General features: G+C 43.8%; 1 protein-coding gene across 1 annotated transcript in view; it reads left to right on the top strand.

Moving 5' to 3' along the window:
• Positions 1-823: 823 nt before the first annotated feature.
• Positions 824-18,552, top strand: part of REEP5 (receptor accessory protein 5) — a 138,481-nt gene continuing 120,752 nt past the window's right edge. The window contains exons 1-2 of the mRNA XM_085632613.1: positions 824-1,627; positions 2,908-3,001. Of these exons, the coding sequence (XP_085488739.1) occupies positions 1,510-1,627; positions 2,908-3,001 (212 nt within the window). The 5' untranslated portion in view covers positions 824-1,509. The remainder of the gene's footprint in view (positions 1,628-2,907; positions 3,002-18,552) is intronic.

Below are 18,552 nucleotides of genomic sequence, written 5' to 3'. Positions count from 1 at the left end.
TTTTCAATTCTATTAAGGACACGGAGGCGAGGATTATCCCACCCGGTTAAATTACTGTAATGTAATTTCTTGCCCACCCGTGCTGTATATACTCTGTTTTTGACAGAAATTACGGGCTGTTTATTTCTATTCTTTCAGGATCTGACAAGAAGATGGATTGATCCGTCGTACGGAGTGGCGTGTTTCCCAGCTGGTCTGGTGTTCTTCCACGTTGGAAGCTGTTGTTGTTGAACTTTAATACTTTTGAACTTTAATACTTATTGGACTTCTGTTCGGAGCAAAGAAAGAGGACTAGTTCCGGTATGGCTGGCTCTTATGGGGCCCTGCAGGAAGTGATGTGACATATGCATCATGAGAAAAGTGTTGTTTTTTCATGTAACAAAAGTTTTCATTGGCTGCTGTGGGTAGCAATAAATAGAAAGAGAAGCATAATCCTCGCCTCCGTGTCCTTAATAGAATTGAAAATTCTTGGCGCGAATGCTAGCTAATTTTTGATTCTGTAGGTGCAGAGACAACGCGAGAGTAGTTTTAGCACTGCGAACTAAGCTATACACTGCGAAACTAGTCCTGCTCCAACACATATGACTAATGGAAATGTGCCCCTTGCCTGCTGTTTCATTTATAAAATACAGCAATACTCAAAGGTTCAGTGGGCGCCTCAGGCCAGGTGCCACTGCACCTGCTGCACCAATTGAAGTCACGCCCCTGATGACACGTCTTAAAATTCCACTGATCAATGAACAAAAAAACGTAGCAACAGCTGGTCTTGTAACAAACATCCTTTCGTTTGACATCTTGTGATCCCATCAGTTCTCATGGAATCAGTGCGCATGCGGTTTCGCTGCAGGCGATGGTTGCCTGACGATCTGCTTTTTGAGCTGCAGTAACCGCTGGGTGTGGCGGTTGCAGTAATCTGTGGCGACTGTAGGGGAGGAACGGAGAAGAAACCAGCTGAGCCAGGAAGAGCTTCAAAGAGATACAGGGGCTGAAGGGCTGAAGTAACGAGTCGGACCCCCTCGAAGCGTGCTTATATTTTGTAATGATTTTACCTTAAAGATAACACGGCATGTTTATGTAGACTACAAAGCACATTTGTGACTAATTTGGTGAGATATAGGTCATGCACATAATAATATTGTTAAGCAAAATACAAAACTTAATTTGAGAATGTTTTCCCACATTTCTCATTTATACACTTATGCGACACAGAGTGAGCAAATTACGCATTTTAAAACGTTTTAATTAATAACATGTGCGACTCTTTGTTTCCACACGATGCACTGAGAGGGTGAGGTGGTCATTTCAAGATGGCCGTCACGCGTCACCTCCCCTCCAGGGCCCCGTCTTGTGGAGCCCAGCCCTCTTGGCACTCCCTTGAATTTGCAGACTGAGCTACACGGAAAGTATAGATCAGGCCCGCCTACCCGAAGCACGACACCTAAGCGCTTTCTTTCTTTGTCGATCGTTGTGTCTCATTCGCCGACCTACAGGAGAAGGGGAGCTTTCACCATGTCTGCGTCCTTAAAGCAGAGGTTCGAGCATTTCCTGCACGAGAAGAATATCGTGACTAACCTGCTGGAAAAGATCGAGAAGAAAACGGGGGTGAACAGGATTTACATTGCAGTGGGTAAGACGCCACGCGAGTCTGTCAGTGCGTTCTCCTCTGGCTGTGTCGTAGAGCAAGGATGTCCTGATTGCTCGTTTCCACAGTAAGGTTGTCCTACCGGCTGTAGGCTAGGACAAGGATGCTGCTAACCAGGGCAAGTTACTCTGTTCTGGTACTTATGAAGGCTTCGCGAGGGTGTTTTAATAAATAGACTAAAATGTGCCTGTCAGAAATGCTGCTGATCACTAGAACGCAAGCCTGCCCTGCCTCTTGTCGGCGTACAGAGAAATCCGAGAGTGCCTACTCGGAGCAAGGCTAGCCTGGCGTGCCTACTGTAGACTACTAGGTAAGGCAAGTCAGGTCCACCCTGACAGCTGCTGACTAGGACAGGGCCAGCGCTCACCCGGTTTCATCAAGCAAGCTCACTGACCGCCTTGTTTGAAGTAGAGAGGTTAGTTAGTTAACACATTGCTTGTCTTAGGCATTTGGTTTGTCACATGTTCTATGACCAAGCAGCACACTTGATTCAGCCGTGAAGGAAGTTCACGATTCTCATTATGACTTTGAGTTTGTATAAATGACGTAAATAATCCCCGCCTCCCTATTTGCGTTCATACCATATGGCGATTGAGCCCACGTCCTTAACAGGGTCCGAAGGTTTATGTAGCCGGATGGGCTTTGGGTAAAATATGAGTTGATCCGAATTACAGTCTCAACAAAATCGGGCCGCAGTCCCTCAATGAGACTTCAGTGTTGTATTGTCCCGGCGTGTTTGTTATACTGCTTCAATTCCGGTGCCTGACTTTACAGGCGCACACAGACTTCTATCACGATGGCTGGTTTGCCGGGCGGAAATGAACTGGGGACTAACTTTGTGCTGGCCGCCCATACCTGCTGTCAGCACATAGCCGACCCGCACCTGTCTGTGCCCCGAGGCCTTTGTCTCTCCCGTAACACGACACTGTGTGCGCATAGAGGGCCGGCTGGGCACACACAGGAGAGGGCGCCTGGCAGCGCCGCCTCCTACCGGCCCAGCCCGAGGAGTGTGGGAGGCAGAGAGGGGAAGCGCCGTGGGAAAGGTTGGGAATCACTTTAGGAGATGCCCGATACGGTGCTAAACTTTGCACAGAGCCATCTGTCCAAAGGTGAGGAGGGTGGGCACAGGTACCGCTGTGGAGGAGAACACGACTCATCCGCTGCACGTGCCAATTTCGATGACAACCCCCTTTCCCCAATTCTTCAATTGAAAAACTGAACTAAATAACCATTTGACATCAACCCGTATCCTTTCTTCTCCGCAGCCATCATCGCTGTCCTCTCCCTGTACCTGGTCATCGGCTATGGCGCCTCCTTGCTCTGCAACCTCATCGGATTCGTCTACCCTGCATACATGTCGTAAGTGCATGACATCACCTCGGCTCAATCACAGTTAGGATGTGTTATAATAGGATTCCAGGCTGCTCTGACCCGCTAACATAACTTAGTCCTGACCTTCTACATCAAGTACACAGCTGCTCGTTTTGCCCTGGTGTTATTTCAGTCATCATCAGGGTTGTTAGCTTTTTAATTATATTGTTTAGCTGCCTCGCAGAGATGTAATTAATCTGTTTTATTGTTCCTCAATTTAACGGTACTCCAAGCAGTTGTTAAATTTTAACAAAAGCATTGCCCAGGGCTTATGCGTCCTAGTATGGCGTTTTCAACTCCTACATTTTTAGGACAACACAAACATTTTATATTGAATGTCGTTTCTTAAGAAATTCTAACCGCCATCTGCTTTGTGTGTTCATTAAACTTCTGCAGAATAACTACAGCACATGTGCAGAGGAACGTATCAACGCAAAACATAATTTGAATCCAAGCATAAGGCTTTGCTTATTTTTTTAATGTCTCCCAGAATTGATGTTTGTGCTTTATACAGTGTCTTAATTGTATTGCTCTTATAAATGTTATAGAAGTTGGATTGTCAGTACTCTGTCTGCATTGTGCAATTCCCACGTGTTTTTCTGAAGTGTTAGTCATCATGTGGTCTCTGACCTTGTATGAGGATAAAGGAAATGGTCCAGTTTTTCAGTCGCTACCATGTCACTGGTACAAATGCCACATAATTTCAGCAGGATGTTTGTATGTTACGTTTTGTTAATTGCGATTTATTTATTTTTTTCTCCCAGAAATCATTTGTCCCCCCAGTCGCGACTTCCCTGGCCCACTCCAACATACAATAAATACTTTGGAATTCTATTAAGCATCTTATTTGTTATATAGGTCTGGCTGTGACATAACTGCATGTCATACACTTTGTCTGAAATTTTCTTCTACACATGAACTATAATCGTGAACCAGTTAACTAATTGTTACTTGTGTCTCCAGTCATATTGGTGATCACAATTAGTTTTTTGGATGCTCAGATAACACTTAGTCTTCTTCAAAACATTGCACGCCAAGGTGTTTGGAAATATTAATGGGGTAGTTGGTCACATGCACAGCATTTGAACTGCATTCAAGGGATCCTCCTTCATAGCAAATGATAAATGTAATGCATGGTTGGTGTCATCTCTGGACCAGGTCCTACCCAAAAAATCGATTTGTAATAAGGTACAGGCCAATCACAATCCTTGGTACTCTCCTAAACTTTCCGAACTCAAGCAATCGTGTAAAAAGCTTGAAAGACGATGGAGAAAGAATTTTTTCAGTACCCAACAAAGATAAATATAGTGAGGCTATTAGAATCTACAAAGTTGAACTAAAATTGGCTCAGGCTTTCTACTTTGAGGAGAAAATTACATCAGCCTCCAACTCCCCACGCAATATCTTTCGCATTGCAAAATCACTTATCCAATCCCCCGCCTCTCCCATCGTATCTGATTATACTTTATCTCACTGTAATAAAATGGCAAAGTTCTTTAAAAAAATAAATAAAATACAGGATATATACTCCGCCTTTCCTCAGGAGATATCCCAACAAAACGTAACATCTGTGGACATTATGCCCCAAGATAGAGAATGCTTATTTGCCGAAATCCCTTTTCTTAATTTGTCCATTCTTCAAGGGATTCTCAGCCAATTAAAATCTGGCTCGCCCATAGATTCCCCCCCACCCCCCTCCTCAGTTTAGTCATGGAGACCGTGGCCCCTGTGATCCTCAACTTGATTAATGCCTCACTCCAGAAGGGACTTGTCCCCCTTTGTTGGGAGCGGGCAATGGTCAAAGCATTGTAAAAAAAAAAAAATCTAGATCCGGAAGTGGGATGGAATTACCACCCCATTTCTCTACTGCCAGGAAACGGCAACATTGCTGAGAAGCATCTTAACTCTGCTCTTTCTGCTTTTTTGGAAAATAATGACTCTCCACCCTTCACAGATGAGATTTTAGACCCCTACGAGGTACAGAGACCGGTCTTCTGGCAGTAGTAGAAGAGTCTAGAAAAATCCTAGATGACGGAGGCTGCGCTGCTATTATTCTTCTAGACCTCAGTGCAGCCTTCGATAAGTCAATCATCAGCTGCTGATCCAGAGACTTACTGATGTGGGAGTGGTCGGGACAGCACTTAAATGGTTGCAGTCCTTTCTGGAGGATAGATCTTTTGAAGTCTGCGAGGATGATATCACCTCAGAACGGATGCCGCTCAGATGTGGGGTTCCTCAGGGCTCCTCCCTAAGCCCCACACTATTTAATATCTACATGAGGTCTCTGGCGGAGGTGCCTTTTCGGATTTCAGATTCACATATGCCGATGACACCCAACTGGTTGTCTCTTTCAATCAGCCGGATAGTACTGGACATGGTCTAACAAGGTGCCTTGAGAAGGTTTCATTATGGCAGGAATGTTCGTATTTGAAACTTAACGGAGCAAAGACGGAGTTGATGTTCCTCAGCAATTCACCCTCCCTCAATATAGGACCATTCTGGCCCAGCCTCCTCTCCAAAAGACCAGCTTAAGAGCCTAGGCGTCTGGCTTGATCGGAACCTTGATTTCAAGGTACAAGCACGGAAGGTTGCAGACAGTTGCTATGGGATCATAAGAATGATAAGGAAAATCCTCCCTTTGCTACCTTTTGCAGCCAGAAGATTGCTGGTGCAAGCATCGATTCTCTCCCAGCTTGACTATGCCAATGCCCTCTGCTTAGGAGCTCCATGCCGTACCACAAAAAAATTACAGATTGTGCAAAACAGCGCAGCACGCCTGTTATTGAACATCCCCAATCGTTTATCAGCTAAGCCTGCCCTTGCGGTTCTCCACTGGCTTCCTATCCACGATAGGATCCAATTCAAGGCATTGTGCATGGCTCACAAAGCACTATCAGGGAAGGGATCCTCCTTCATCCGATCTACTATTCTGCCCTATCGTGCTAACAGGGCCTTAAGGTCCGACAACAAACATCTGGCAGTAGTACCAAAAATAAAAAGATTGAGGCGTGGAAGACACCTTTTTTTAGGTTGATCCTAGCACAGCGCGCAAGCGCTGATCTAGGAAATGACCTTTTGGAATCGGTCTGCAGTTTTCAAACGCTCGTGCTTAGGTTTGCATCCACCTTGCAGTGGCACCGGAGCCAGTGGCATTAGGGGCATAATTTACCCAAATGATGGCTGTATTTTACTGTTCAGCCAATTGCTGTGGGCCCATTTACTTGCTTGCACCACGGCCCATGCAAAATGTGCACAGCCACTGCATAATGCCATTACATAGGCTTTATCTGTCTGGCCCAGCGGTCTATGTGCATTAAAAATAAGCATTGGCATAGCCAAAAGGTCTCGCCTTTGGGACCTTATAAGTGTTTAGCCATGCAAGAGTTGATGTTGTTGCACCAAGGATATTGTGCTGGATAACTAAACACTTATAAGGTCCCAAAGGCGAGACCTATTGGCTATGCCAATGCTTGTTCATATAATGTTGCCAAGCTGTGGAATCGCCCTCCCCTTAAGATCCGGCTTGAACCAAATTATTTAATCTGTTGAAAACAAATTAAAACGTTTCTCTTTCCTTAAATACTGCTCGGAGCCTTTGATCGCATTGTCGCAGCGCTGGGATGCCCTCTGGTAACCATGCACTCTACAAATGTTGCTTCAATTCAATTAATTCTTGCTTCAGGGAGAGACAAGGGTACATTTTTCTTGTTAACAAAACTTAAAATGATTTTTTTTTTTTTTTTAAGGTGTGTATTGTTGGCTTCACCAGCTTTGTGAAAAGCTGATGAAAAAATTGCACTCAACATTGCTCATGTTGGAAAAAAAACACACCGCTTTTTTTTGGCTGTTGAAGTTGCCAGAAAAAAAATCTTTTTGAAGGTAAAATTTCCTGCAAACCTCCGTTTGCAGGACTTTTTGCGTGTAGGCGAAGTTTCCAAAAGTGACAAACATTGCATTTTCATGAAGTTGCAGAGTTTGTCTCCTCTGCAGACATTTGCCAGTTACAAATCTATTTTGGCGCATTATTAATCCTAGCTTTTTCCAAAACTATACTTTGTTCAAATTTAGAAGTTGGTGATTTTGGGGTTACTCGCCATTCTTGTTCTGTTTGCTGGCGCAATAACCTACTGCGTTTCTGCCAAAGCAGTGGGACACCTGGATGGGAAATAGTGATACTAGTGGTGGAAGTAAAGAATCCCTTCTAGTAGGCAAATATGCATTTATCTTGTTTGCAAAGGCTCCCTGTTTCTGCCTCTCTGATGCTATTCTGTTTGACACGTCTGTGGTCCACTGTTTCCCGTTAGCATGGCATCACAACATATCTGGTAGTCCAGGTGTTGGTTTTCTAAGCAGTTCTGACATTTCCATCACTTTTTGGAGTTTGGGTACGTTTATTGAGATATGGTGTCAGGACGGTAATGAATGTACATTATTTTTCTGTATTCTTTTTGTTGCTCTTTCAATATCACTTGCAAGGCCTAGAGTGATTTCAGGGTGCTCCAAATGTGTTTTTTATGTAGCACTTTATACCTCTGGTGAGGTTGTGAATTGATCCTGATTTGTATTCGATTTCAGCGTGCTATTTAGAGTGCTTGGTGTTTGTAACTTGGTCTAAATGGGGAATATTGAATATGGTTTGAACAACTTGGTGAAAGCGTAGTGCACCTAATGTGAATAAGCATGGGGGCTAGCAGAGAGGCTAGATGTCGTTACACATGCAGGTACTTATTGTGAACCGTATCAAGGTAGAACTTACTGTTGATGTGTGTCAGTTGGGTAAGTAGGGGTATAGGGTTTCAACTTACTAGCATCAAAACCCAAACGATTGGAAGCACTGTGAAACAACCTAGAGTGTGCTACATGGGCCCACACAGGGTCATCAGGCCTATTGTGCAACTAAGGGAGTGCTGTATGGAGTCGTCCCAGGAGCAACAGAGAGCCCACTATTTAAAAAAAACGCATACAAACCAGACCCCTTAGGGCTTGTGGTGTTCGGGTGGGGGTTGTTTTTTGGTATAGGTATTTGTATGGCTAAAACTGGAAGGAGATTTTTTGTTGTTGAGCATCTTGCGGGTACCAAGTCAGTGCATCAAAGTAAAGCTCCCGTTCAGTATCTGTAGCTATATCCAGTCAGTAAAAGCCCTTGTCACTTAAAGAGACTTGAAGATTTCTTAAGTTAACAGTCCACTCGAGCATCTTATCCATAGGATCATTTTGGCCACCTGGCATAATGCCAAGGTAAATCTTGGGACCTAGCACAGTGGGGCTGCAAATACATTTTGAGTTGCAGTCAGATCCGAAGGTGCTAGCACTTTTTGTTTTTTGTTTGCCGATGCAATTTCAGGAGTAGTATTTACATGTTTATAAACTTTCTTTTCATAAACTAAAGCACTGACTGGACATTGAAGTAGTTCAGTGTGATCTATTGTATAAAAAATGGATCAGAGTCTCTAAACCCTTCTCCATGTCCTGGAGTGATCTTTGACTTCTCTCCTATGTTACACTGAAGCAGTCAAGTGCTTGAAGGGTGTCTCTCTAATGTCCAATTTGGAGTGAACCATTGCACAGACATTGCAACACCATTGGTCAACAACAGCAGCCACACAGGATCCTGCTGATAACCTCTTACTTATCTAGGACCCAATGACAAGGCCTCTGAAGCAGGGGTCAATTTCCTGGAACCATGTTACTTTTTTTTGTTCCTCCCCATTCGCTACTCAAATGTAACAGCATCTTTCAAATTCAGATCAGTTGAAATTGTGTTTTTAGAAGAAACCGTCCCTAGGAAGATTATATAGCTGAAGGCCTGTTACATCTTGCTAGTCCTAAAATTACTTTATACCTTTATCGCTTTCCAAGTTACACACAAGGTTCTTGTCGCAATACAGGTGCCATTTGAAGCTAGAGGCTTAGAAACTTGACCCATAAATGAAGAAACATTTAAGTTTCCTCTTCTGGGACAAACATGGGAAAGCATCAGGCTTTGCGTTTGTCTGCACCAGCCTACTTTCAGTGGTTGGAAGAGCACTTGGACATAGTGACCTCAAGTAACCTACTTGTTTTCATATCACTTTCTAGCTTAAAGTTGGGCGTAAATCCTCCCTAAAAAGCAGTAATCAGCTCCAGTACTAGCCAATTAATTGGCAGCAAAGCTCAGTGGCCATTAAGTACTCCATTCCAAAGGCCTTGCTATTTGCTCACGAACACATGTGAGACTTCAGACTCACTTGAAATCATTTCGTGCATTTAACCAAAAAATGTCTTAACAATGAATATAACAAAAATATTTTGTTTGGGAAGACAATAAGGAAATGGAACCTAGGTCAACAAAAAAATGATTCTGTTGCTACTTTGGACACCAAGTTAACCGCTTCTCAACATCTGACAAAATTAAAGTCTAAATCAGGGTCACTCACAAATATTTACTAAGGGGCAACAGGTAAAGTTTTAGGGTTTGACCGGGGGCCGCATTGGTGGGGAGAGAGGGGTTGGGGGCGCAATCATAGATGCAAAGTAAGATTGAAAAGAATGACTGTTTTTTTCTGAAATCTACTTAAAACGTACATTTCTGTACATTTGGTTTTTCCCTCTTCTTCATGCGTTTTCAAATCAGAGAAAATTAGTTGGGAAAAGTTCACCTAGGAAAACAATCCTGAAATAAGACAATGAATTACGTTTTAGCACGATAAGCTAAAGTGCCTTAGAAAAGTGTTAATTTTCTGTTATGTACGTTTCTTTAGTGCCCCTCGTGTGTATTGAATTGCATTTTTACATTTCGATAATAAAACAGGCAGGCACTCGTGACATGAAAATGACTGCTTTCACTGGTTTAGGTTTTAAATAGCAATGGAATGTTCACAAGGAGGGCCTCAAGAAAGGGCCTGGCGGGCCGCATGTGGCCACCGGGCCATACAATGAGTATCAGTGGTCTAAATCATCCACAGTATCTAAAGCCAAAAAAATGTTTGCATAAATATATGGCGGACAAGCAATTAGCCCAACAATCTGAGCTCTGAACGCAAAACTTATTCAAGTTTTAACTTGTTCTAGTGAAAAGAATCTGGATCAAATGGAAACCATGTGTATACAAGATGTGAGAGCTCTAGTCAACCTTCTCATTTCGACAACTCCTTCGATGATTCGTTTAGAACTCAAACTCTCATCTGTCACACTGTTCCAACTATCTCATAAAATTAATTATTTCTGTGAATGTGCTATCTCAAATTGGGACTCTGTCTTTTGTTACAACAAGGGTATTTATAAGTATAATGAGGAAAGATCGGCACTGAAAACAGGTCTTGCGTGATGTGGATGTAGCTCATAGTCCTTGTTGAAGTAAAATGTTAAATTTTAAAATCAAGTCCTATAGCTACTCCAGTATGTTGGTCTTGATGCAGGTAGAAGAGAAAAGAACTGCTTTCTAATGAAGGCTTTGAACCGGTTGAGGCTGAACCCATGCAACACAGCTGCTCAAGTTCTTGGGCGTCTGAATTGCGTTTGATATCCCAATTAGCTAGTACACAGAAGAGTCACAACAGTAATTCATTTGTACTAATTGACCCATTTTAGTGAGCCATAGAAGTTCCGGCTGGACTACTCCTATTGGAGCAGGGCCAAGGCTGAGTGTAGCCTGAGGTGGCATAGTGGGCAGAAAAATGATGAACTGGGATGCAGCTCGAGTAATTACTAGCGGCTGAAATTAATTTGACTATTTTGCCTGTCACTTTAGTGTTTACTTCAGTGTGGTAGGTATGCCTAAATGTAGGTCCTGTGCTCACTGTGCCACTGGAACCTATCTTCACCCAACTGAAGAGCCCCAACTAGAGTGAAACCTGTCTTGGGTCACTTGTCTTTCTGTTCAGAGAGGACGTGGCTTGTCAATTAGGCCTGGACTGTTCCTATTGGAGCAAAGATGATTTGCATATTTTAATCTGCGGTGGCATGGCGGGCAGAAAAACGATTGAACGTGGCAATAATAGTGACTGGAGTGCTTCATGAGTAAAAAGATTTTTTCATTTACAAGTTTCCCTTATGGTGAACGAGGAAGCAGCTTGGTTAAAATTGGATTAACAGTGGCAAAAAGTATGTGTTTGGAAAAGGGAGGTTATACCAGGGATGAATCTACCAACCTTGCAGCAGATGCAGTGATTCTGGGGCCCAGGGATGTGACTTCGACTACTTTCGTTTACTACGCACCTGTGGGCCAGGGAAACCATTTTCCTTAGTTGTGTAAGAGCCCATGGTACTAGTTTGCTAGGATACTGCGTTACACATTGTACTTGCACTACCCTGCATCACCTTGTGGATTCTAATGAAGAGTTTACACAGAGGTTTTGTTTTGGCCAGAAGTTTGGTTTCCTTTTTTCGATCGTTGTAAACATGTACCGTTTTTGTTTCACTTTTGGTAATATGTCAAATTAATCTAGTTTATATATAATTTAAAGTCTTGCTTGACAATTTTTCTAAATTAGCTTAGCCCTTATGCAGTCCTTCCTTCTTGTGGCTCGTAAGGACAGCACATATACATGTATCCTTTTTTAGGTCTTGCCTGCGTTCCAGCCCAGGCGCTGCTCGCCGTGGCGAGACCTATTGTCGTTGGTTTGGTGGCCGAAGGGGGACAGGTGATGTGCACGCTCACGGCGTCTCAATCAGCTTGCTCCCGGACAGCACATAGGCACGCACACGGCGTCTATTCACTTTCGAGCATCGTGGGCCAGAAATGCGTGTGTGCATGAGTCGCTGTTGTGCCGCCCGCTTCCTGTGAATACGCACTTCCGGAGACCGTTCCAGCGAGCTCTCTCGGGGAAACTCCAAGGGCCGTTTGATAGAGTAAGGGGGTCCACCACTGTATTCAGAGGTCACCAGACGTTTCCTTTACGTTCTTTTATTTTTCACAGTCAACATTTCTGCCACTTAGGAGCCTCTTGAGGCTTCAGCCCACAGAACTACCCACAGCGACAGCAAAATAAAATGCAAAACACCACGACTACAGCAGTGTGGAGTACGTCAGGAGCTTGGGGCAGGGCAGTGTGTGTCAGGCGCGTGGGGCAGGGCAGTGTACTTCAGGAATGTAGCGTGGGGCAGAGCAGTGTGCGTCAGGAGAGTTGGACAGGGCAGTGTGTTTACGGACCGTGGGACAGAGCATTAAGCATGAGGGTCCTGAGCATAATGATAGTGAGATAGTCTGATGTAGTTTTGTGAAATTATCATTTCTAACCCTGTTAGCGTCTACTGCCAACTTCATATTCCAGCACTATGAGCCGGCAAAAATTCGTTTTTAGGATGCCTTTAGTATATTGTTCGTAATTACAATATAATTAAAATTCCATGTTGTTTTGCATGGTCAGGTCCTCCTCCTCCTTCAATTTATTTCGGAACACGGCAGGTCCTTGGAGTGCTTAATTTGTTTAAAAGGAAAAAAGGTGCCATGGCTGCCCACCTAATTTAGTGGCACTGCTCACCACCAATTCACCCCCCGCCCACCTTCTCCCCACGCGTTACAGCCCACCAGCATTGCCGAGGCTGCCAACTTCCTCCAGTAGTGCTGCTCACCACCAGTGACAAGGTCTCTTTCTTCTCCCCTGTGACGCCGCCCACTTATTTAGACCCTTGATGAAAACAAGAAGGGTTTGAGATGGTCACATATAGGCAGGGCCAGTGGAATTATCCGGCAGGAGAGAGCCCAATTATGCGTTAGGGTAAATTATGTAGCAGAAAAGGCAAATTATGCAGGACATTTTGTAATAGTATTTCTTCATTATGTCATCATTTTTAAACTTGGTAATACTACCTGGGCATTGGTTACACCTCACTAGCACCAGTTTAACACCAAAACATAGTAATAAGCAGCAGAAAGGTGACCATTCCAGCTTTGCAAAGGGCCTTAAACTGCACGGAAACACGTTGCTGCATTTTTAGTAACTTTTGAACGTTTGAGCTAAAACTTTTTATTGTTGTTAAAACAGCAGATTATGGATTATGTTCCAAATGCAGCAAATCTATAATAATGCAAACATTGCAGCGGCCGCACAATCGCAAAATTACAGTGGTTCTGCATATAGGATTAGGGTGAGTTGAGCAGCGGAGGACAATGAAGTGGTAACCCCGGGGTCCATGAGGCTTTACTAGGTCCACATACTCTTTAGCTACCCAATCCTACCTCCTTCCCACAAAGTATTTAAAACGGACACATATTTGTTTATGCGTTTTTATATAGCGTGGACAGTACCCAGATGTGCTAGAACAGTTTACAGTAGACATATGTTGTTAAATGGGTAGTTACAGAGGCTTCAAAATTACCAGATGGTACCAAAAATAGTTGCCTACAGTCAAGAATTACGAAATGGTAAATCATTATAGAAAAATTGTACAATAAGTATATACATCAGTGAAAAGGTTGTAAGCGCTTGATGAAATGGAGGTACTGTAGTTCTGTGCCGAGAGATGATCTTGGATCACATGCTGAGCACGAATGTCAAATAGTGTGCGATAGTCCCAGAATTGTATGAGCGTGTAAAAAAATGCTAGAGGGATGAATCGGTTTAGCAATCTAAGTATCCGAAGCAGTGAGGCTTATGTGTACTGTAAATAGTGTTTTTGCCTGTCTGCACAAACTTGTCTGCTTCTACACGGTGGTGGCTGGCCCACAGAAGCAGGTGGAGTCCATTCTTCCTTGCCGCAGTGCCGGGTCCCTTGTGAGTCTGACCGGCGAGTGCATGCAGGAGAATTGGGAGAGGGCCGCCCATGGCCCTATGTGGCACCGTGCCCAATCGGCCCAGGTAGTGACTGTTTACTGTGAGTTGGTTTTTTTGGGGGGTGGGGAGTTTTGTATAGCGCAAACTCGTCCTGAAGGTAAATGAGCGCTTTACACATGCACCAGTTGCGTTACAGACGGACATATTTCATTTTGTTAGGCACGGGGAGATTACGTGATTTGTTCGAAATCACAGGATGTTGAGCTTCCCTGCTGAGACGCAAACCCAGTTCCTCAGCTTCGAGGTCGACTGCTCTAGCCGTTAGTTATTGATGGTCCTGCCTTGTGAGTCCCCACAGTAACGATCAAAGCTCCCCACTGCTCCACTGCCAGGTGGTCTCCTGTGCCAGCCCAGGATAGGGCACTCAGGTTTTCGAGATCAGGCTCTCGGGTGTCTGGGATTGTCCTGGTTTTTCAACATCTGTCCCAGCAATTTTCAGTAAATTTAGCATGTGTCCCAGTTTTCAGAAATAGTTGGCTGAACACAGAGGCAAAATTTCATTTGTTCCACCTGAGCAGCCACTTGGCACATCATAGGGGCCACTTGTGCAGTTACTGCTTGTCTTGTTGTGAGCATGCTCATATTCACGTTTATGCACATATACATTTTACGTGCAGATGGGGAGCAAGGAAAGAGATGACTTTCCGATTTGAATGCTTTCGTTCAGCCTACCTCACTAGCTCTAAATGTAACCACTCTTGGCAAAGCCAGTAGTTCTGGGTTTAAGTCCCTCATGCATGAAGCGTTAGCACACTAGAACGAGGCACTGAATAGGGAGCCAGCAGCAGTTGCCAGAAAGGACTTTAGTTGTAAAGTAATTCCTCATGCATTTAAGTGCAAACACTATAATGAGGTGGATGTATACAACCAAACAAATCTTTAGCATTAGGTGAGAAATTAATGTCCTATTGGGCCCAGCCAAGGCGTTATTTACAAAGTCTTTAGCCAGTGGCTAAAAGAGGCTGTCGATGACTGCCAATGGTTGGAAGGGGCTGACCCAAACCTCATTCTATGTATATTGTGAGTAATATGTCTGTTTGACAGCTGCACTATCAAAACTCCGACCTAAAAATGATAACGATATAGCTGAAGAAGACGCTAAATATATTTGTACAGGTTTATAAAGAGCTATCATGTCGCCTTCTGGCAGCCTGCAAGTGGTGGAATCTAGCAGTTTTTGTACTTTGGCTTACAGGTTGCAAGTGGGTGTAATCTCAGTCCAGCTATCGGCCAGTACCATGAAACTTCAGTTTGAGGGATGCCCAGGAGAGGCAAGTAGTAAGATGATGGAGTGATGTACACAGCAGGCAGTTAAGAGCACTGCCTGAAGCTAAGGCCGGGATCCTCACTGTGTGTGTGGTGATGCAGTCACTCCTTTGCCCCTACCTACCTAGCAGATGGAGCAGGCATTGCTCATGCTCATTTCACGGTCATTCTCTCTTGGCGGCTTCTTTTAGAGATCAGTGGTTCACTCGAACCCTTTAACAATTTATTCCATCGGGCTTCCTATTCATTATTGTTTCTAGCATCTGCTTTTGCTCTGCTCAGCCCTTGTTCAATTGCTGTTGAGGCTGAGTGAGGGCTCAATCCACTGAAAGCTTGGCACACAATAGCCAATGTGTAAATGCATCGCATAATGTGTTGAGGCATTGTGATGGGCGCGTATGTCTAGTCTGAATGTGAACACAATTAATTTTAACTATGGACTTGTGCCGATAAAGTACATGCATGCACGCATTCCAAGCGCAGACATTCCCTTTTTACCGTATTAGAAAGTAGATAAAGTTCATCTTACTCTTGAATGATGGAGCTTTATGTGTGCAGCAGTGTCTGTCCAATCCCAGAGTGTTTGAATATCCAAATTCAAGTCATCCCCTGTGTCTTGTGTTCACGTCAGTAAATCCCAGGGCTGCGTTTTCTCTATATAGGGCTGGTAGGAGTCTTAGACTGATAAGTTCTCTTAAATACACCAAACATTTGTTAATTTTCCACATCAACGTGATGCATTTTTGATTGAGATTTTACGAAATCACCTTTAAACCGCTATCCTTTTCAAAAGCTATATATTCCTCGCACCTCACATTGGTTGGCACCATAAGACGCTGATTTCTGCAAAGTTGGCAGATCTTAAAAACCTTCGGTGTCTGGCATTAGCCAAGACCCTTTGACTTTATTGAAGTTATGCTTAACATTTTTACAAAGGGTTTTCACCCAGCCCTCTTCATCCCTTGGTCTGTTTTGTCGTTTGTGTTTTTTTGTCTTCCCACTAGTTTATCACATGGGGTTAGTGTGTCGGCCAAATTCAGACATTTATTAACTTCATTGTGAGTTGTGGTATTCTGCTCTTTCACAAGGTGCACATCCGTGCACAAACAAGTTCTCTTCAGTGCCGGGGGCTACTATGACAATGGGTGTTTTTTGAGACCAAAACATTGTTTTGCTTAATGACATTTTTTTAATATATATATTTGTATGGCCCTGGGTGCTTCCCCACCACAAAGATTTTACAGAAACAATGACCAAGCCAAAGCACGAATAAACAAAGCCAAAAGGCTAGCAGCCTATGCCATAACTAGTGGCTTTGCCAATGCTTGTGAAGTATACGCCATGTATTAAAAGTGCATGCGCCTAGTAACCACTTTGGCTCCCAAAATGTGCACACAGACCCGTGAGGTATTATGATGAGGCAGATTTGTGACTCCAGTTGTCCATCCTGCTGCATAAGAAGTATTTTCAACCATCCCTGGTCGATGGTATGTAAGTACCGTTTAAAACAAGCATTTGCAATGCAATAGGTCTCGCATTTGCGAGAGTTTGAGCTATTGGCATTATAAATGACACTGCCTTTTATTTGAGTTTTCAAAAGCAACACACATATAAAAGGCAGTCATTTACAATGCCAATAGCTCAAACTCGCGTAAATGCGAGACCTATTGCATTTTAAATGCTTGTTATATCCTGCAAACACTGAATTGTCTCCGTCTTGTCCCAAAAATGGAGAGAAGCAGCATTAACCTTCCTCTCGCTGTAGCAGATTGATGCATCGGTTCACAGTCAGCCAAATAGAAACTCCGATATTAAAATACACTACTCATCAGTTGTCTTGAGTGAATTCGGTTGACATTGAGGTTTGTGTGCAGACTTTGTTCTATAGATGCATGTATACTGATGGTGGATGTGGGCTACCAGACCCTTTCGCTTGGCCAGATTGCCTGATTGCCCCTGCTATGTGGCAGTTATACTCTCTAATTAGTGTTCAGCTATTGTCTGCTCCCTTCCTGTATTATTATTATTTTATTTTTTTTAAGGCTATTTTATTGATTTTGCAAGTACTACAGACAGAAAGTAGGAATTTCCATCAACAGTACATATAATCGACAAATATCGTAATACTAAGTGCACAGTGCAATTCTCTACAAAGATATGACCATTTGTAGTGTTAATAGTCACAGGTGTGAGAGACATGCATACATGTGATCACTGCTAACTGTAGGTTAGTAAATGGAGCAATCCCTCACTGTTCCATGGAACGCCATGTGCCCCCAAAGTCCTATATGTTATAGGCAGTCTCTCTGCCATCCAAGTGGTATGATCTCAGTCCCTCTCAAGATAGCCTAGTCATTCCATATCCGCTTATAAAGGGTTAACCTTTGCCTGAAAATTCGGCTGCTCCAATGCCTTGCAGTGGTCTAAGCCAGTGGCCCATGCATCCACACCCTGGGAGTCCCATGCTCCCATTTCCTGGCTATGTCACACTTAGCCACATCTGGGCTGGAATGCAACAAAGCATTTTTTATTTATTTAATGGAGTCCGTGCCGATAGACAGATTTAGCATTACTAGTTTGGGATTCCGGGGCAGTCTCCAGACCAACATTGTACCTAGCGTTGGCATCAGTGCCTTACAGGAAGATGTAATCCCTGGTCAGCTCAATACAGTGTGTAATAAACAAATCACCACAGGAAGTGTTACTTCTCAGGCAGAGAAGTGGTTGAGTGTATCCTGCCCACTGTAGCCTATCTCTAGTGCAATATATGCAGTGTAGATATGTAAGTTGTATGAGGTGAAAGTGAGTGGCCATGGCAGCCCCCATAGAGACATCCTAGCTTCGGTCCAATCCTCCTCAGCGAGTTTCCCCCAAAACCTTTTTCCCATGCTTTATAAAGGATCTCAAAAATATCTGGTGAAATAGTTGTTAATCTGTTCCTCCTGCCAAGCTACCTAATGAGAAGTTTCTCCTCCAGAAGAGTGAAATCTGCTATGTCAAACACTCCACTAATGTAGGCATTTATGACATGGCGTTCCTCTAAGTTACCAAAACATCTGATGTCTGTTTAAGTTCGTCAGAAGTATGGCAAATGACACTACATGTGGACCTTTCAACAGGTCGCAAGTTTAGACTCACCCATGGCATCCCACTTCCGAAAGCTCTGCAGTGTACTCCTCTTGGACAATACCCTGCCCTCCCAAAGGGGAGCTTCTCCCTCCTTAATCTCCCATACGATACGGCGCAGGGTAATGTGCCAGATACTTATCACTGTTTTAGTGACTGGAGGGATGCTGGATTCACCATGCCATCATTTAAGAAATGTAGAGTATGTGCCGCTTCTATCATCCAGATCTCTGTGGCATATGTCGAATCAGTGGCAGCTCATGGAGCCACTCGTTAACAAGTGCCAAGTGTGCAGTACGGTAGTTTGACTCCAGATCCGCTGCCCCAACACCCCCATCATACGCCAACTTGTAGAACTTAAGTCATTCCCATCCTAAAGAAAGTCCCTCCGCA

Source organism: Triturus cristatus, chromosome 2_1 (assembly GCF_964204655.1).
Source record: "Triturus cristatus chromosome 2_1, aTriCri1.1, whole genome shotgun sequence".
Classification (NCBI taxonomy): Eukaryota; Metazoa; Chordata; class Amphibia; order Caudata; family Salamandridae; genus Triturus; species Triturus cristatus.
Note: the sequence above shows the minus strand (reverse complement) of the source record. Positions and strands in the feature narration are given on the sequence as shown.